This window comes from Erpetoichthys calabaricus, chromosome 8, assembly GCF_900747795.2.
Source record: "Erpetoichthys calabaricus chromosome 8, fErpCal1.3, whole genome shotgun sequence".
In the NCBI taxonomy this organism is placed as follows: Eukaryota; Metazoa; Chordata; class Cladistia; order Polypteriformes; family Polypteridae; genus Erpetoichthys; species Erpetoichthys calabaricus.
In genome coordinates, this window is record NC_041401.2 from 90,415,694 (window position 1) to 90,437,801 (window position 22,108).

The window sequence follows — 22,108 nt, forward strand, 5'->3', positions numbered from 1 at the left end:
GTAGTGATGGGATGTGATAGGAAATGCCCATTTGTTAGCCAAGACTAGTCAATTACATTGAAAAAAAAAAACTACTTCCATATTGTAGAATTATATTGACAAATATGCTCCCCATCCATACTGGCATTAGTGCAGTTAGGGCAAGAGTAACACTTTTTGGGCCTTTTAATCATGTTTCAAACCAAACTGAAATGTAATCAAAAAAGATATAGTCATAAAGAGCATATATTACAATTGGACAATTGCATTTCTTCAGAAATGAGCACAAAGCACCAAAGTGACCTGGCTTAAAGCCACCACAAGACCCTAGAAGAGGAAAAGATTTAAGTGATTTTGGGAGAGCACAACACATAAGAACATGAAGTCCTCTTACAAATCTCATTATTTACTAGCTAAATAGCATTAAACGCTACTGCAGTTTTCTTATCACCACAGCCTGCTTTTCATACCTGAGCCATCTCCTTGCCCAATGTCATCTGGTCCCTGGCGAAAAGAGGTGGACCGCTGCATGGTTCCTTTAAGCTGGAGTTTGAAGATGGCCGAAGACAGCTCCTCAAGAGTGCAGCCAAGGAGATATGCAGCCTTTTGAGCCCACTCGTGACGTGCAAATTGCCTTCTACCAGCTTAAATTAAAACAAAACAAAAAAATGTTTAAACATTTTACAAACTACTGATGCAAGGTCAAAGAAATTCAAGAACAGTCCAGGAGAAAATAATTAAAATGTACAGTACCAACAAAGCAATTTAAAAAAATAACCCTGGATGCAATGAAAGTAATATGTCACATTTCAGTTTAAAAAAATGACTGCTAAATCTTAAAATTTGCATTACAAAAACATTCTAGTTAAACCAAGAACTCGGCTAAATAAGGATGAAAGACAGCCTTTCTCTTTAGCAGATAAGAGACATGGATCACAAGGACTGAAAAGTCATACCTTCACAGAGTAAGCAAGTGCTATGGTTGCAAAATGTATAACAATGGAGATAACATGATTTTTCAATGTTGTCAGTGATGGCTGTCATTTACGACAGTTTCAGCAAAGGAACTAGCACCAAATATATTACACAGGCTAAGTGCAAGTAAAGGAGAAAGCTTTCTCAAATGACAGCTGAGAACAAAATGAGGCATTCACACACTCACATTTTTGGAATTTAAGATAATAATTCTAAATATGACTTTTCTGTCCTTTGACTATTGGCACATTTAATAATGCAAAGTGTGTTTACCCTCAATATTGCATCATGATGTAATGGCCAAATTCAATGTCAGAAAGATGGAGTACAAAAAAGCACAAAAACAAAGGAAATTTTGGTTACTTGGTACTCATAGGGGGTGTACATCACATAAATGTTTGTCAGCACAAATGCTACTTTAGGCATCAGTGTGGCAAACACTGAAGACAAAAGACAGCCAAGCTGACAGATTTGGATATGAATACAATTTGGAGTAATTCTTGCACTGAAAGTCTTTAGAATGCTTCTGAAGAAGATAAATGAAAACAATAAAAATGCAAATGAAAAATGTTTGTTTACCATGAAAAAAAAAAAACTAAGAGAAATTACCTTCATCTGCTTCTGTAGTGTAACGAACCAGCATGCAACATGCAAGCAAAAAAAATTTGTTAGAATAAAAACATAACTCTATAACCTAGATATCTTATCTACAATAAAACATCAATTTTAACCAAAGTTAATTGATATACTACATGCAGTTATTTATTTATATATATATATATATATATATATATATATATATATATTAATATTAACAAGAGAACTACATGTTGTAGACTTGAAAATATAAAATAATGGGAGAGGAAGTGTTAAACGCAATAGCTGAAAAATGTACAAAAAAACAAAACCTTTTCACACCTCCTCAAGTACGTTTATACTTAAGCTCTGCTTTTTCCCCTATAATATGAGTTATTGCTGCCACCTTGTGTTCTTCTCTAACCTAGCAGCACTGCAAAATACTTTCATGTAGATTGACAAAATTTCACTTTCCATAAAGTAAACACACCGAAAAAAAAAAGGAATACTAATTCCACAATTAAGAGAACCATGTAAATGATTACAAATGCAATTACAACTTATATCTAAAAAAGATATATAAAAAATTCACAATGTAGACAAAAATACTATTTTAGGACAGTTTCACTTAGAAACTGTAACCAATGAAGAAAACAGGCTTATGATATTAATCAGTTAGTTTTAATCTGCATATATACACACCAGTTTAAAATACATAAAAAGAATAATCAAATAAATACATAAAAACTGAACTTATTTATTGCACCCTTCAAAAATCTAATATATAATTAATGCTAAAACAAATGTACTATCATTGCATTATTTTATTCACAACTCATAGAATCTGTTTCACTCTTTCACAAAACTGCTCAGTACAAAAGCTACTACATAAACTGTTTATTCTTCAAAATTTAGGGCAGAGTGGTGGCTCTGAGGCTAAGGATCTGCGCTGGTATCCCGAAGGTTGCCGGTTCGAATCCCCGTCACTGCCAAAAGAGATCCTACTCTGCTGGGCCCCTGAGCAAGGTCCTTAACCTGTAATTGCTCCAGGGGCACTGTACAATGGCTGACCCTGTGCTCTGACCCCCAAGGGGTATGCGAAAACTAACAAATTCCTAATACAAGAAATTGTATAAGGCGAAATAAAGAACAAAAAAAAAAATAGGATTAGGAGCACCATTTACATGTCACATCAAGGAGTTTTATGATCAAGGATTTAAAAATAAATGAGAAAGACATTTTGTTCTTAACAGAGTTAGTCTGATCCAAGATTTATTTTGCTAGGCACTCTAACTGAGTATTCAGCTGAAGTATTAGATTTTAAAGATAAAGAGGAGATTCTTGACAATTTAAAAATTGCACCAGTTCTCTTGTATCTGGTGCAGTAACCTGGTCGACCCTGCTCATCATCAGTGCTGCAGTCTTTTCAAAGTTGCACAATCAGCAAAAGAAAAGGGTATGAAATGGAGAGGCTTTGTAAAGTCATGCATTCTTGTCTATACAACATATTGTGCTAGAGCATCATCTTATGGAGAAGTACACTGTTGTGAATCTTGGAGCATTATATAACTGCCACTAATTGAGACTGTGAGCTAGGATCGGCTCATGAAAAATTACATGATAATTTCTCACAATTTAAGAGAGATGTCTGATCAGTATTGTATAAAATATTGCCTGCTATTTTTTTGTTAATTATGTTTTAATGTGTCAGTCTGTGGTTTATTAACTACTATGAACATAGGCACCATCACAAATCTCTTAATATTAATATTGCTGTTTGTATAGACCACTTTGAATTGCTACTTAACCATCTTTTTTTATAATCATGCTGTTTTAAACTAAGACTAAGATTACTAATGTTCAGCCATTGTTATCAGTCAAAATAGCTGGTTTGCTGTGTATTACTGTATTTTAAGTTCACCATGGCTGGACAGTGGTTTCGCCGAAATGTAATTTAGATTAGTTTAAAGCCCAAATTATCTATTTCAAATAATTTGCATATGATCAAACACAAGTAATCTTAAGTGAATATTGGCAGGTTGCGCATTTCAGAAGCAGTTATTACCGAGAGACAGTTGAACAAATCTAAATTCTCAAAGTTTATTATGTACTGAAAGAACAAATATTTAAAATGCAGACAGAACAATCTGATTTTAAAAAGAGTTTAGAAAAAGAATAACATTTCAAAGGTTATTACACAATTCCTTTATGTGTGAAATGACAGGAGATGCACTACACAGAAGTAAAAAATAACCAGGGCTAATAGTAAATATTACCCCTGAATTAAAGAAAAAGTACATTCTCATGGTAAAACCCAAAGGCCCTACCCAACTGATGCACAGAATTCTAATTAAAAGAAACCTGAAGAATGCAGTATTCTGGTTTATTTTTTATCACACAACCAATAATTATATACTGTGAAATTTAGACTTGAAATATTAGTGTAAATTTTTGACACTTTCATATTAGACAATTAAAGCTTCGATGTGAATTCAGCTGCATAGCCTTCACCTGTTTGCCTTAATTATTCTTGAGTTGTGTCTAGAACTTGATTGGAGTCTACCTCCGTCAAAATGAATGGACTGGGCATAGTTTAGAAAGGAACAGATCTGTGTATATAAGGTCCCACAATCCACACTGCATATCAGGATAAAAACCAAATCATGAAATCTAAGAAACTCTATTTAGACCTCCACTATAAAACTGTGGTGAGGCATTGATCAGTGTAGGTGTATAAAACAATTTCTAAAGCTTTGAGTGTTCAAAGGAGTTCAGTGGCCTCAGGAAGTCTGAAATGGAATAAGTTTGAAACCATCAGAACTCTTCCTAGCTATGGGGGATGCTTCTCAGCAGTGGGCAAGGAGACTGGTTAGAACTGAGGAAAGTATGAATACATGCAGCCAAATACAGATACACAGCCAAATACAGATACAGTAGGTCCTTAAAGAAAATCTGCTCCAGACTGCAAGCGACAAGTTCATCTTTCAGTATGAAAATTTACCTAAAACATACAGCCAAGACAATGCTTGCCTGGCTTGAAACAATTTTTTAGTGACTCAGACATAGCCCAAAGTTAAACCCCACAGAGCAATTGTTGAGGGACCTAAAGATTGCAGTTTACAGACAATTACGATCCAATCTAACAGAGCTTGAGAGTATCTGCCAAGAAGAATGGGATAAACTGCCCAAATATAGGTGTGTAAAGCTTGTACAGACATACCCAAGACAACTCAAAGCTATAATTGCTGCCAAAGGGGCTTCTACAAAATACTGAATTAGATAGATAGATAGATAGATAGATAGATAGATAGATAGATAGATAGATAGATAGATAGATAGATAGATAGATAGATAGATAGATAGATAGATAGATAGATAGATAGATAGATAGATAGATAGATAGATAGATAGATAAGAGTTAACCTTTCTAAAAACATAAATTCAGTTTTTCAATATGCTGGGCAAAAAGGGCAAATTTATCCAAATTAAATCGACAACACAATAAAGTGAGCAAAAAGTGAAGATGTCTGAATACTTTCTAAACCCAGTGTGTGTATACACACACACACACACACACACACACACACAAACACATACTGTATAATACTGTATAAATATGTAAAGACATATACACATACCTGCATGTTACCTGGATATGGATAAGAAAACTGCAGTATTGGTGGTGTTTTTGGGGGAGGTTGACATTAGGGAACACATGCAAACTCCACAGACACAGTGCCTAAAACCCCTCAAATATAACAACCTATTCTTAATCAGCATCTGTAAAAATTATTTCTAATTCAGCTCGTACTATCACATCCTTAGCTTAATTTGCAACTTGATTACATTGTATCAAAATTTTTTTTAAAGAGTAGATAGTATTTCTTCAAAGAGGAGAAAAGTCTAGTAAAGAAGCAGTAGCAGTAGACGTGATAACGTATTTATAGTTGTTCTACGCAAATAATTTTTTTTAAGGAGAAGGTGAACAGTGACTTCTATTAGATTTTCTTTTAATATACAGTGGAACCTCGGTTTGCAAGCATAATTTGTTCCGGAAACGTGCTTGCAGTCCAGAGCACTCGTATATCTAAGTGAATTTCCCCATAAGAAATAATGGAAACTCAGATGATTCGTTCCATAACCCAAAAGTATTCATATAAAAATGATTAATACAAAAATACCCTAAGTTCTTGTCTATAAGCCGGACTCATGTATTAGCCGGAGACCAAAAATCATACGAATTTTTAAAATAAAATCGTATCATAGATAAGCCGGACTCATGGATAAGCCGAACGTACTATAACCTATAACTAATAGAAGGGAGGGAGGTCAGTGGTCTCACTCGCGCCCATTTAATTTCTTTAAGGGGGGAGAGAGTGTAAGATATTGGCGTCTCTCTCACTCCCCGCATGGCGCGGTTGGAGCGCGTTCTTTCTGCTCTGGGCGTCGCCGAGTCAACACGAGCGCGTAGCGGTCATTTAAATTGTGATTTTATATGTAAGCATATTTAAATATATATCGCGGATTTCTGCGGACAATGGGTCTTTTAATTTCTGGTACATGCTTCCTCAGTTGGTTTGCCCAGTTGATTTCATACAAGGGACGCTATTGGCAGATGGCTGAGAAGCTACCCGGCTTACTTTTCTGTCTCTCTTGCGCTGACTATCTGTGATCCTGACGTATGGGGATTGAGCAGGGGGGGCTGTTTGCACACCTAGACGATACGGACGCTTGTCTAAAAATGCTGAAAGATTATCTTCACGTTGCTATCTTTTGTAAAGCTGATTCCTGAAAAGACATGCTGCACAGTGCTTCGCATACTTAAAAGCTCGAAGGGCACGTATTGATTTTTGACTGAAAAACAAACTCTCCCTCTCTCTCTCTTTGTCTGCTCCTGACGGAGGGGGGTGTGAGCTGCCGCCTTCAACAGCTTTGTGCCGCGGTGCTTCGCATACTTAAAAGCCAAACAGACATATTGATTTGTTTGCTTCACTCCTTTGAAGAGGAAGATATGTTTGCATTCTTTTAATTGTGAGACGGAACTGTCATCTCTGTCTTGTCATGGAGCACAGTTTAAACTTTTGAAAAAGAGACAAATGTTTGTTTGCAGTGTTTGAATAACGTTCCTGTCTCTCTACAACCTCCTGTGTTTCTGCGCAAATCTGTGACCCAAGCATGACAATATAAAAATAACCATATAAACATATGGTTTCTACTTCACGGATATTCTTATTTCGCGGGTGGCTCTGGAACGCAACCCCGCGATGGATGTATAAGCCGGGACTTATGTATAAAGCCGATATTCTATTTTTTCATTTTCACAACTTTTTTCCTTAGATAAGCCGCGGCTTATAGACAAGAACTTAGGGTACATAAAACAAATTAACCTGCACTTTACCTTTGAAAAGAATCATGGCTGGTGTGAGTGAATTTCTCAGCTCTTGTGGGATTCCACCCAACGGGATGACATGCGGAAGAACGTCCCAAAGCAATTGCAGTCTCCCAGCGGTGTAGCAGTTCACCGTAAAAGCGGATCCGAAAAGATTGTGACAAGCTATAAGCGCCTGCCGTCAATGGGTGATACAAGGAACATTATAAATGCGCAGGGCACAGTACTACTTGACCACAACTCTGCCTGACTGCTGTGTCTGTGTATAGGAGAGTGGCAGATCCCGCTACAATAAATAACCGCGCTGTTGCTGCTTCAAGCTGAATAAAGCTGGTGTTGCTAAAGTACTGAGACTCGGCTTCGTGTTTTGGGGTGCAAGACGGGGACTCGCACGTCACAGCACACATGCACACACAGTCAAAATGCTGTAGTAAACAGTATACGCTCGTACGGATGTTGACTATATAAGTGAGGCACGCCGACTCAGACAGAGAATAGGAGATGATTGCCCACAATCCCGCAGCGAGAGAGAGAAAGAAGAACCATCAGTTCGGTTGTGATCACATGACGCTCAGCAGACAAAGCGTATACGTACTACTCATATTGCAAGACCTCACTCGTTTATCAAGTCAAAATTAAAAATTTTAGCTCATCTTGCAAAACACTCGTAAACCAAGTTACTCGCAAACCGAGGTTCCACTGTACCATAAATAAATATATATTATATTCACTTAAATCAGTTTAGGGTTAGGGTTACATGACTTCAAACTCAGAGGCGATGTCAAACTTGATGACTGTTGTTACTGATCTTGTCACCAGACAATGGCATGACTCCTACGGGTTTCATATTTCCCAAGTACTGTGAACTGACTCCTCTTTTCTGGCAGTCAATAATGTGCTGCATGACTACATCAGTGCTACTATGAACATTATCCAGGTATGGCGAGTCAAAAGAACGTAAAAATGAAGACATTGTAAGGACCAAAACACACATTTCCTGTTTCCTTGTGGCTGCACTACATGCATTATACCTCCAGATGAGTGCCTATTGTTGCCCCAGCAACTTAAGGACAACACGAAACTTGTTTGATTTTGACAGGACAAGTTGTATAATAGTCTGACTGAATCTCTGGGAATGATAAATTAAATGACTGTGGTCTTTGAGAGCATATCAAGACTATCCTTAACTAGCTAAGATTATGCAAAAATAGTATGCAATTCAAAACCTTTAGAAAAATCATGTTGTGTGACAGGGCCTTTAGTTTGCAGCAAAAAATAATGGAACCAGGCTGTGGGGTTTGTGCAGAAAATAAAACCATTGTGATAGATGTCCGGCAGCTGAACCCGGCTGGGACGATCATAAACTGGAAGGGTGGGGGCACTATTTTGGGACATTGCCTCCCCCAAGACTTTAGGTGGCAGCTTCCCTACAGTGTAGTGGTGCCCCGGAATTCCTGCAGGGTACAATGTGATATGGAGTTCAGCATCACAACCCTACTGGGTACCCTAGGTGGCACCAGGGGATGCTGTGGGAAGATGATGGGAGAAACAGGTTCTCAGCTAGCCAGGAAGTACTAGTAAATCACGAGCATGGAAGCCCTGAAGTACTTCCGGGCTGCCTAGAAACTTGAATTCTCCATCTGACCCAGAAGAGCTGATAAGTCATGTGGACGGAAGAGCAGAGGCACTTACAGGTCGGACACTATGTTAAAGGACTGCTGTGAACCCAGCAGGTGAGCCAGAAATGGGTGGAGGTGGATGAAGCTTGCTGGGAGGTGTGGTAGAGAAAAAGAGAGAGAAGATTTGTGTTTGTACTTGTTTATTTGCCTGTTTACTGTGTCTGTGGTTCTAAGGGAGCACTATGTAAGAAAGAACAAGGAATAAAAACGTTCTTAGTGCTTTTACCTTGTGTCCTGTGTGTCTGTCTGTTGGGTTTAAGGAACAACAGTGACCCCAAGTGTCCACACCATACATTTCACTAAAAATATATTCTCTAAAGAATGCAAGAAAATAATTTTGCAACTTCAGTTACCAACATTTATTAATTACTTTAGAACTTAAGAAATGTTACATAACTTACAAATTGCAGCTTATTTTGCATATTATATTTAAAATGTATTAAATGTATTACCTTCATTTAGGGCAATTTTTACATTTGTTTTGTCAAAATTTAAAACTGCAATAGATTATATTAGGATCTTCCTCAATGATTTGCAAAGTTTTGCATACAATTTCATCATTTCATACAAAACCATAAATCTAAAGGTTAAAAAGCTGTCTATCCTTATTGTAATCTAGTCTATATCTCACTATATTTATAATCAGTATTAACTCAAGAAATTAAAAACTTTTCTCTGGAGCTCATCTGTATAAGAAATTAGTGGATCGCCTAATTAAATTACCTTTTTAAATATAACTATCACTCTTCCTCTTCATAGCATCCCACATAATAATAAACCATTTGATACAGATGAAAAAGAGGCCTTCTAGGCAAGCTGAACATACCTATTACTTACACAGAAATGCTATTTTGGGAAAGGTAGACAACCATTAGAAAGGCACTGAAGATTCCTCAGAGATTAAAACAGCCCATTGCATAGAAGTAGAAATGGTACAAAAGCAGTGAAAATTCATGAAAAATATGAAAAAAAATATTTGAATCTCAAGTTCTGGTTCAGAAATTGGCCATAACTCTGAATATGATACAGAATTGAGTAGCTATAGTTAAAAGTTAAATATGTTGATGGACCAACAAATCTCCAAGGCATTTTAATAGAAAAATCTTAAGCATAGTGAAAAACTTTTTTACATAACAAAACTTTCTAATGTATGTATGTAATCTGATGACATCATAGTGGTACGTTTTGACATGAATAAACTAAACAGCAAATGTGGTACAAATCTAACACTGCACACCACTCAGGTCACACCAAGCTCATGCTGATATATAATGGTGGCATCATGCTATTGGTCTTGTAAATGATGAAATAAATGGGATACAATTATTAGGAACACTTCATACAAACCTTCACCTCTCTGCCAGAAAACTGGCATAAGGGAAAATGTAATGTTTCAAACAGGACCATAATCAAAGCACACTGCCAGATAAATACTACAATGGTTTAAATTTGAGAAAACAGATAACTTTTAAATGACTGGCTGACTCCTGAATATGGAGGAGTATTTCAAACAAAATTCAATAAATAAATAAATACATAAAAGTGCAAATAAAGAAAAGAACTGTGAAATGTGAGTATAATAATAATAATAATTAATAATAATAATAATAATTCTTTGCATTTATATAGCGCTTTTCTCACTACTCAAAGCGCTCAGCAATTGCAGGTTAAGGACCTTGCTGAAGGGCCCAACAGAGCAGAGTCCCTATTGGCATTTACGGGATTCGAACCGGCAACCTTCCGATTGCTAGTGCAGATCCCTAGCCTCAGAGCCACCACTCCGCCTCATGTGTAAAAATGTGAGCATAAATAAATAAATGTGTCCTGAAATGTGAGCATAAATAAATAAACGTGTCACAAAATATGTTTTTTTGTTGCTTATCTATTTAATTTAGTCCTGTGGTGTGTGGCCGGCTAAATATTCCAGCCCTCACCCCCAGGCCGCCAGATGGCGCTCTCCCAACAGCGTGGACGTTCCCCGAATTCCAGCAGGGCCTCATGGACTTTGTAGTTTATATGCACAGCCCTGCTGGATACCTTGGGGACCACCAGGAGTCGCTGTGGGGAGAGCTGCCGGACTCTTACTTGCCCTATAACCCGGAGGTGCGTCATGATCACGTGACAAGAGGAAATGACGTGCTTCCGGGTTGAAGAAAGGAGCTTTTTATCCAACCCGGAAGTGTTCATGATCACATGGACAGAAGGGAGAAACACTTCCGGGTCAGGGACTATATAAAGGACTCTGGGAAACCAGTACGCTGAGCTGAGCTGGGAGGAAGGGTGGCAAAGTGTCTGGGAGTGTGGAGGATTGATTATTGTGTGTTTACTGATTTATGAATATTGTGGAGTGGAGGGTGCTTTGTGCACATTATTGTCTAAATAAAAGTAATATTTGGACTTTACCTGGTGTCTGGAGTCGAGTCAGAGGGTTCAAGAGGACGGCAAGGGCCGCAATCTGCGACAGTCCGTAACATTCCTCCAAACGCATCATGAAATACGGTTTGAAATAAAACTGTAGATTTTACTCATCAAAGCTGAGATGGTGGGGCTCTAGCACATTGTTATAATGTTGTGTACTTGTTGTTATAACTGGTGAATTATCTTCTGTAGATTGCTCATCCCTAATTCAATATAATATCTCTGTGTGGGAGATAGAGGTTAATGAAACAGCATAAGAATTAGAAAAATGCTTACTACTGCAGATGAAATTGATTCTGCCAAAGTTATCACATATTTCTGACAGAAAATTGAAGATTTATCAGAAGAAATTATGTTTTAGGCCCTTTTAGGCTATGATATTGATGAAACTATTTTTGAAAACTTTGAAGACCTGGTGCAACAAACTAGGTTACATGCCAGCTCAGATGACAAAGTAACCTGCCCTGGACACCCATTCTATGCCATTCCAGCTGACTCAACAGAACACTTTGTTTTATGCTGTTTAAAAGTACGACAGATTGCAGATCTTTATGGTGCATCAGAGAAGACAATCAAAAAGTGAATGAGCCAGTGTGAGATACGGTGAGCTGCACCTGTATCAGTTTAGACTTTGACATGGAAAGCCCGCAGCAGTGCCAACTAATACTTTGAACTGAATATTTCACCCTTGTTTTACAAGTCTAAAGACAGGGGCATATTCACAACTACTTTTTCAAACAACTTTACAGCTATTACCAGTAACAAACAAGACACTTTTTTATCTACCAAATACCTGAGACTTGTACCCTTTGTGATTTCATCACTAGAATCCCTGAAGCCTGCAAAAATATTTCTTATGCCGGGCCATCTTAATTTTACTCACAGCTCCTCATCACTGAGCCAATTGCCCACCGATAAGTGCCTTTGTTTTGCAAATGTGTGAATCGGCCACAGGCAAAGCACTAATTGCAGGGAGGACCCAGGATCGAACCAGCAACATCTTAATTACGAAGCAGCAGTTCTTACCCCTGCACCAGCCAAGCAGGTATCTGTGAGACAGCCCCATTTCCACTGTAAAACATGCAAACACACACATGCATGCAAATTTCTTTACTTCGCATCAATTGATATTTGGGCTTCAGTTTTCACACAACAGCAGCAACAGATTGAACGATTTTTTTTTCTTCGATTTTATTCAAAGTAAAAAAAGCACACTTGTTATAACTTTTGTTTAAGTGTTTATTTGATATTTGGACTTCAGTCTTCACACATTATACACTTCACGTCAACATTTTGTCACTATATGAAAAACTTTTCTGTTTTACTTATGTTATGTTTTCTTGCCTCACATTTCCTGTCATCATACTTTTACACAGATCATTGTAGACATAGAACACACATGAAATGTATGTATTTCAAATAACTATATATTATTTTCCTATACAATTCCAGACACCTCCCTCCCAGATAAAAAGACTTCAGCTGTGAGAATTTTGTGTCCGACTTTAGCTACTTCTGTGGGGCTGATTGACATTTACAAAACAAAGGTGCTTACTGATGGGCAATTGGTGCAGTGATGAGCAGCTGTGAGTAAAATTAAGGTGGCCCGGCATTATGAATATTTTCACAGGCATCAAGGATTCTAGTGTTAGATGAATGTTTATTATCTTAAATTCCCCAGATTAGGTGGTGTCTTTGAATGTTAGAGATAATGGTATCTGAGATGTAGGAATAGAGATCTGAAAAAGTCAGTCAGCCATTTTCTAACCCACTTACTCCTGAACAGGGTTACATTGGTTCATCTAACTTGTGACAGTTTTCTGACAAGAAGCACATTTTGGTTAAATTGCAGTTGAGTTAGACTTAACTTGGGGTGTTCATTATCATAAAACTGCTAAACGTCTGATGGCCAAACGAGATTAAGACCTTTTAAAGTACCTGTTAAATATCACAGATTAGTGTTGTAGATGAGAAAGTATCATGTTTGCCGCTGATAAGAGCTGTAAAGCTGTTTGAAAATGTAGCTGCAAAAATGCACTGACTTTAGACTCGTAAACCATGGGTGAAACATTCAGTTCAAAATATTAGTTAGTGCTGCTTTGGGCTTTCTGTGTCAAAGTGTCTAAACTGATCAGTGGCTCATTCGCCTTCTGATCATCTTCTCTAATATACCATATAGACCTGTAACCTGTCGTACTTTTAAACTGCATAAAAGAAAGTGTTCTGTTGATTCAGTTGGAATGTCAAAGGGTGGGCCGTCTAGGGCAGGTATCTTTGTCACCTGAACTAGCGTGTAGCCTAGTCCATTGTACCAGTTCTTGATGTTTTCAAAAACAGTTTCATCGAAAGGGCAGTCAACATTGTAATTTCTTCTGATAAATCTTCAATTTTCTCTCCGAAATATGTGATAACTTCGTCAGAACCCATTTCATCGGCAACAGTAAGCATTTGTCTAATTAATTTTTGCGCTATTTCATTTACCTCCATCTCCTGTTCTGATGTATTAAATTAGGCATAAGCAATCTACAAAAGATGATTCACCAATCAATACAGAGTATACACTAAATTCCACTCTTTCAACTTTGAGGAGTGAAAGTGACAGTTTTATTTCAAGCCATATTTCAGGATGCGTTTGGAGGAATATTATGGACAAAATTAAATAAGCAACAAAAAACATTTTGTGACACATTTATTTATTAATCTCACATTTCATTTCTTTATTTTTGCTCACATTTCAAAGTACTTTTATTTGTGTTTTTATTTATTTATTTAATTTTGCCTAAAATATTCCTCCATATCTAAACTCAATCTGATTAAAACTGTGTGGCAAAACCTAAAAATTGCTTTCCATCACCATTCCAATACTAATCTGACATTGCTAAGGCAATGGTTGCAAAATGAACAAACACTCGTTCATTAAAATTACTGGATATCATATATACCAGGAAAGTACTGAGTTAGTGATAACATTTGACTTTTTAAATTAGTAGTATAACGTTTACTGTATTTTCATTTTTTCTTTTGTAACCATACTCTGTAAAAAAAATTTCCAAATATATTAAAATGACACTTTTAAATGTGGGAAAATGAATGAGGGTGCAGTACTTTAAGGTACTTCATGTAAGGTATTGTATACAAATTTTAAACAACATTTTTGTGTTTATAAGAATTATTTATGATGTTCTGAAATCACTTTCAGTTTTTTTGTCTGGTGTCTTCTGACTCACCAGTACGAGATCCACAAAACCCCCACATATAATATACCATTTGACTCATCTTGATGTCTAATTATGCATCATTTTAGACTATTTCAAGGTCAGTGATTATGAATATGATGTTATTTTTGATCCTTTACTAGGGGTCTAGCCCTCCAGGGACCTCTATAAGAGGGAGATAAATTACAAATTTCTATTATAACCAAGAATATTTAAACATTTAACTTGAAGCACAAATTTTAATATTTAAAATATCTAATACCTAAGCGAATCATTACACTTCTTATGAACACCCTGAGTTAGGGTGGCTTATGCTAACTCAGATTTATTTTCTTCCAAAGTAATTAATTTAATTTCCAAAGAAATTAAAATCCATAGATGTAGCATCTTTTTTATTATATGGGATAAAGTCACGGTACTTACTTCAGTGTATTCATCTATATGAAAATCCAGTCAGTTACCTTTAGTAGCTCCAGCAGCACCCAAGTGGCAAATGGCTGCAAGGATCAGCCAAAAGGCTTTCTGCTCCTCTGATGAAATTCCTAGTACCTTCATAGCAGCCTGTAGTTTAGTGAACTGCTGGGAAGCTTTTTGTTTATCTTCAGCCTAGAAATAAATTCAGCATTAATCACTTTATTCTACATGTTTTTTTCTATTCCAAAAGAAGTTATGGAACAAATACTGAAATGTGATTTGTAACCCTTCTAATTCTTGGATATTCATGCATAGGAGAATCTATAAAATGCTGTGAACAGGTTGAACTACTTCTTCCATTGAAAAAGGGTCCATGTTATACAAAACGTTCGAAGAACATGCAATATATTTCTGAAATCTTCATCAAGGATTGCAAAATTAAGAAATAAAAAAAGACTATGAAGAAAAGCACATTTGCCACATCCTTGCATGCATGCTTGATGGATGACAAGTAAAACTGACAAATTATTACAATTTAAAAATTCAATTTATGCCCATGTTTCTGTTCATATTAAACAATACAATAGTAATTTTGTACTGTTAACAAAATTTGACATTTTTATGTTTAGAAGTCATAAAAATGAAATGCATAGTCAGAATTTATTTTTTTGATAAACTAACACACAAAACCAAGTAACAATCATTCCGGTTGAATTAAATGCAAAAATTTAACTCTAAAAAAATAAAAGAAAACTGGCTTAAACTTGTGCAGCAAGCTTTTGACTGTACACATGGCATACATAAGCATACTGTCTAATCCTAGAAGGATGCAGAATGGACAGCTATGATCAATTGCAAATGGGAAGAAATACAGTACCTTAGACAATGGATTTATGCCAAAAGAGTTGTTCTCTGCAAAATGGCTAAAGTGCAATTCAGTCCTGAGATGATATTAAAATAAAAAAAAAAGTCAAAAAGTCAGCAAAGAAATGTTTAGCATCTTTCATGTCATTAGGTATTGTATTCTAAAAAGTTGCTTTTCCTTAGTGTAGAACAAAATAGCTAATTTTATATTTATTATGAATTACAAATCTACATAAGGTTCCTTCAGAAGATCAGAAATAATTCATACCACCTTTACACTGTAAAGTGAAAAGTGCTAAACCCAAATATTTTCAACAGGTCCAAATAATGAAAACTATGGTGGGGTTTTTGACTCCTCCTCTGACATAACGTTTTCATATTTTCCAGAAAAGATTCTATTTGATGTGCCATAAATTTATGTAAAGATATCAGGCTCTTTAAAGAGAACCCCTTCAATTTCTTGTAAAACTCAAACTTTTCAATTTAAAAGTTTTCAACACATAGACACCTTGTTTATGTTTTTGTACTTATGTATACAAAAACAATTATAAAACTGAAATAAATGCTTAACTTTACTGGGAATGTATATAATTTGAAATCAGTATCTATATATATATATATATATATATATATATATATATATATATAAAATCCCTATGTGCGTCCAGGTGTCCATGTGTGAGTGTCTTCTGGTGAAGTGCGCATGCGCAGGGCATGGTGCGATGCGCGATATTACTGTCAGAGAAAGTTAGAGGCGTTTTACGGAAATACAAACCAGTATTACTGCGAGAGGAAACTAAAGGTACACAATACAGTGACGCATATTACAGCCACATACAAGCCAGTATTACTGTCAGAGGAGATTAAAGGCATATTACCGACGCGCACGCCTGTATTACCGCCAGAGAAAATTAAAGGTATATTATGGACGTACAAGCCAGCGGACGTACAAGACGGCATCCTTCAATAAGGGCGCACGCAGAAAGGCGAGCCTCAAAAGGGCGACCTCGATTGGGCACAGCGAATAAAGGCGCGCGTAAATAAAGATCTGCACCTTTGTTGCTCTTCACATATTCCAGAGCCATTTGAACTAAATTATCTACGAACGCCTTTATTCGCCGCGCTCAATTGAGGTCGCCCTTTTGAAGCTCGCCTTTTTGTGCGCGCCCTTATTGAATAGAGCCGTACAAGACAGTATTACTGTCACAGAAAATTAAGGACACACAGTATACGGCGGCAGCCCACGAAGAATGGTCAGCTCAGCAAGTAAACATCAACAAAAGAAAGGCTTAAAGAAAGAAAAATACGATCAACAAAAAGAATGAGGTCAAAGTCCTTTGCCATTTAATATAGACTGCTCCTACTAATGTTTATGCACTACTGTTCTAGCGCCCGTTATTGTAACGGGCTAAATGACTAGTTTGTTAAGAAAAGAAAATCAAAATTAAACTGAGTCTACAAAAGTAAACAACATTAATAAAAAATTTCAGAAAGATGTCAAATATGCAAAGGAAATTACAGGTTGGCCTTTGCAATTCACAGGTTTGTCATCATAAATAAATGGAAATTATTCTGCGAGTTTTGTAGTCTGCTGTGGAAAAATGCATATCACACTCTAGCACTGCTACTTAAATGGACTGCAAATCCCTGCAACCCCTGGAGTACTGTGTCATTGGGCACCTTTGGCAGTTGCAGCGAGGATTGCTGAGTGAAAGATGATGGCAGTAGTTTTAAAAATGAGCCATTATAAGCCGACAGAATCACAATAATTGATTTTTCTTTCTTATTTGTTTCAATGCTTCACTGCACAAGTGGATTATAATTGTACCCAGATTATAGTTTTCTCTGGATTTATGTCCTTGTCCTTTGCCCGCTACTTCATATGATTTCATCTGGATTGGAAAACATCTTCATCTGGGAGCTACAACTTCTACAAATTTTCACATACATTGTCTTCACAGTGGGACAAAACTTTACACAACTTTCAAGAGTCTGTTTTCAGGGGATTTCATTTCATAACTACACCATCATCTGCATCTGCAAAACTGGACCGTGCTGTGTTTATCGTTTTGTTGGATTTGTTTTGAATCTATAATATTAATCATGTTTGTTGTTTATTACCATAAATATACACTCAAACTTATTATAAGAAGGTACATTTTGTAAAACGTTACAGTTCACTGAAGAACTACTGAAATGTGCACTTTGTATGGGGAACACCGTGCATCTTTGTTTCAGCAGCCAGCCTCAAACACATGATTTGCTTGTGCAGTGGATCTTTCTTTCTTGAGTTTCTCAAAACTTTTTGCATCTTTTTTAGTTCAATAAACTAATAATATACAGTGATCATTGTCCAAAATGAATTTGCGGATTTTTACATTCGCAGACGTGCTATGTCCATAACACATTCGCAGGGGATAACTGTTTAATTCATATTATATATGGAAAGATGACAAAAAATAAACACATTTACACCTTCATCTGGCATTACTTATTTTTCTTTTAAAAGATGTTCTGAGCATCACGACACATTAGAATTAAGACGACAGAGAAATGTTTTTTTTATTTAATTATTAAGCTTACTACACTTTTAATATGCTGTTCAAACACACACACATACATACATATATATATAAAAAAATACACATACATATACATAAATATATACATACACATAAATACATCTACAGTGGTGTGAAAAACTATTTGGACGGAAATTGAACTCAGGTGTGATACACCACAGTTAGGTTATTTTTTAACAAGGGGGCAATTACTTTTTCACACAGGGCCATGTAGGTTTGGATTTTTTTTTCTCCCTAAATAATAAAAACCACCATTTACAAACTGCATTTTGTGTTTACTTGTGTTATATTTGACTAATGGTTAAATGTGTTTGATGATCAGAAACATTTTGTGTGACAAACATGCAAAAGAATAAGAAATCAGGAAGGGGGCAAATAGTTTTTCACACCACTGTATATACATACTGTATATTTAATGTACTCAAATTATTTAACTTGGAGGAAAAATGCAAAGGTCTGACAGATATTTACCTGAGAGAACTATCTGCTCCAGCCATTAAGTAGTAGAAAACATTGAAAGTTGTTTCCATTTCAGGACGCCTCGTTACTCGTAATTTTTCTAGCAACATTGTCTAAGAGAAGAAAATACAGTATACTAAAGATGAGTCAACCACATTACAAAGAACAGATAAAGCGTGGTTTGGCTAGAAGTGCAATACATTTCAAACGTAAAGCTCTCAAATCTATTTCTTTTTATATGGAAATGGCCAAACACTGATGAGCCCACTGAATTAAATACAATTGTACATAATACGACAGCTTTTGGAAAAATGGCAGACCTTTTATATACAACATACCGTGAGATTCATTTATGATCAGCCAGTTATACTTGGGTCCTGGGAAATTCAGCAGCATAATGGCAAAATACTTTTTTTTTATTCCTCAACTAATTTATCCAACTGAGTTCAACTCAAATATCAGAAAAGAGACAGAACAAAATCTTGTCATTTCTAGACAGTGACGCATACTAGTGTATACATACACATATCTCCTAGATTCTATGTATTTGCATGACCTGTGGAAATGATCAATTCAAACAATGACTAATCATTTCTTTCAATATGTTCAATTGATTTACGTTCAGTTGCTTCGAGATATGTTTTGAGACTAACTCAGTTTATTCTTTGCTGTCAGTAAAATTTCAATTAACAGAAGTTATAAATATAGAAAACTGGAAAACTGATAATCAAAACAGCAGTTTTTCTAAAATTTCAGAAATACATAATATTGAATAAATGAGTCATAATAAACAGAAAACTATGCATGGGTAATTATTTAGTGATTTTTCCAAATTCAAACTATGTTATATTACACCTTTCATCAATTGTACCAAACATGCACATTATGCACTTAACACATAGCAAAAACCAATACACAGTCTCTAACATATATATAACAGTCAAATTACTTGTCTATTTTACTTATAATAATTTCTACTCCATATTTCAGTGGGTGATAGTGAAACTTCTGCCACTTAACACTGTTAGAGTTGTTTATTTGCATACTATAAACTTAAAACAGCTGCTTCTACTATTAACAGTTTTAATAGTATACAATAAATTCCCTTATATCTAAAAATGACTAATCTGAAGGCCACATCAAGAAAAAAAAAAAAACTACTCTTTATCTTATATTCAGTCTATCATTTTGAACTCCTTTATGGGAATGAACTTTGATTCTAATGGTGTTACAGGAAAGTAAATACATTCAGAATGGTTATTTTTATCTTTATCATTTGAATTTATATTCATCTGATTTGGGCTATTCATGCTACTATTCATGCTACTCCTCCTAATCAGCTTGCATGGTTTACATATAGCAGTGAATACCTGTTTTAGTGGAACTTACCTGAACACATGGATCTACCAGACACATTCTCTGTGAATCTGGCCAATATTTTTAATACAAAACCTATTATGATAGTTGTGTTAATATAAAGGAAAGAAAGAGGGGAAAGGAGGTGTCTGAGAAAGACAGAAAAAACTGAAGAGGGTGTGACATCTTTTACTGAATATTAGGGAAATGTTCGGTCTCTCCAAAATAAAGTGGATGAACTTCAGGCACATGTTCACTTTCAATTCCATTACCACATCCTCAGCAAAAATGACTCAGCATGCACTATTAAATTTGATAATTGGTTTGTGGAGCTTCAATCTGTTTCATCACGTTTTATGTCTATGGCAAAATTTGCCTTTTTCACTTGCCCAGTATATTTTATAATTTTTATTTTTATCAGAAAGTCCTTAATGCTGAATATTCGTTAACATTGTGAACTTAACATTGACAAGTAGTTCACACTGGCATTCAAAAATCTATGGCACTGATTAAAAAAATGTAATAATTTCAGCTGTTTATAGGTATAATGGAACTGTTATGTGCACTCTTGACCAGAAGGAACCACTCAAACTTGCTTTGACCCTCACTCCATACAATTTAACATAGAATGTAAAAGTAAAAAACACCCCCTATAACAATCACCCTGCCATTTGGGTTCTGCGGTTCACAATTTTCCTTCATTAAAGTTATAGTACTATTCTCAGTGATTTCATATTAACTGTTTTTCACATAACTAAGTATGCATTACAAAGCCTGTACCAGTTTCCACATGGTGAAAGGGGCAGAGGTAAACCATGGATGAAGAGTAAAATATGAAGAACAGAAAGCTTACTTCAGACTTGAAATGTATAAAAATGCAACAATAGTCACCTTTTTTGCTTGATGTGGACAAATGTCTGAGGATGCACTAAGGCTACAGCTGGAAGAACCAATGCAACATGGAACTTGACTCAGACCGCATTAATTAAAATAACCATATGATTTGAGTGTACACCTGCTGTTAAACCACTGTGTCTGTATGTGCTTTATTTCTATATATAAAAAATGTGATTTGAGTACACAAGGCAAGAGGAATAAATATAATTCAAGGTTGCATGTGCCACCTTGGCTGGTGCAGGTCTTGAATCATACAGTCACAATACTTTTTGGTGGTAGATGCTGTGATAAGAGATGTTTGTGGCATTCTGAATAAGCAAATAAATAGGGAGCCCTGGAGTGTGCAGGGTCTGAGTGGGTGTGGGTGCACATGTGAGTGTGCATGTGCCACTCCAAGTTTGATTGGAATGCTTGGCTGATCGTACATTCACATGCAAATCTAAGTGGGTCAATCAGGTGAAGGATAGCACCTGCACCCAATCAGGGTTATATAAAGAGCCTGCACGGCAGAAACAAGAAAAAGAGAATGAAAGTTATGGGAGAAGAAACGTCAGGATTGGGAGAGCCCATGCAGTAAAAAGTGGAGGCAGGTGGTAAGGAGTATGCCCCAGGGAAGCGAGAGACAGGCCTACACTCGAGTGTGGGGCTGGCGAAAGGGTACTCCTTAGAGAAATGCAGAGGAGTAGGACTGGCCCTGTGTAAGAAGTTTGGCTTTTAGATGCCAACGGACTGGCTTAGGGAGACATGAGTGGGGTTCAGCAGGAAGTCCTATGGACGCCGAAGCACTGGCAGTAGGAACCCGAACTCGTGATTTATTGGATGACTCTACCTGCCAGCGGGCGTCTCCTCATGCTGCAAGGTCCTGCTGAGGAGACGCCAGATTTTAGAAAGAAGGCATTACGGGCTTGTGCCTGCTTTAGAAAAAGAAACCTACCAGGAATTTTAACCTTGTTTTAATGGATATTTATCACGAAAATTATTTACTCGGATTTGAACTTCCACTTTTATAGACTTTTTTTTTTTTTTACACTATACTAAATTTCTTGCAAGCTATGGCTAGATACAAGTGTTGATGAATAAGAACAGGAAACACTAAGGTGGGAAAATACATTATGCAGTTTAAAGCTACGGCAAACATGCCAATTGCTAACGCACGTGTGGAAAATATAAAAACCTTACCCATGATGGCCACTATGAGCAGAAATATGAATAGGAATAATATCCTAACCTCAAGAAAATAGTACCAAAAATCTGCACCAATATTTATTACTTCAAGGTTACTTTCGTTGTCACAAAGTGGACATA

General features: G+C 36.2%; 1 protein-coding gene across 20 annotated transcripts in view; it reads right to left on the reverse strand.

Moving 5' to 3' along the window:
• myo18ab (myosin XVIIIA b) overlaps positions 1-22,108 on the reverse strand; it is a 336,877-nt gene that overhangs the window by 101,963 nt on the left and 212,806 nt on the right. For 19 of the 20 annotated variants that reach the window (XM_051931142.1, XM_051931141.1, XM_051931146.1 and 16 more), the window contains 4 exons: positions 18,563-18,663; positions 15,523-15,586; positions 14,693-14,837; positions 450-623 (listed from right to left, as the gene is read on the reverse strand). In XM_051931142.1, the coding sequence (XP_051787102.1) occupies positions 450-623; positions 14,693-14,837; positions 15,523-15,586; positions 18,563-18,663 (484 nt within the window). Of the gene's footprint in view, positions 1-449; positions 624-1,563; positions 1,613-14,692; positions 14,838-15,522; positions 15,587-18,562; positions 18,664-22,108 lie in introns of those variants that run through there. The other variant, XM_051931144.1, reaches the window with a different exon arrangement.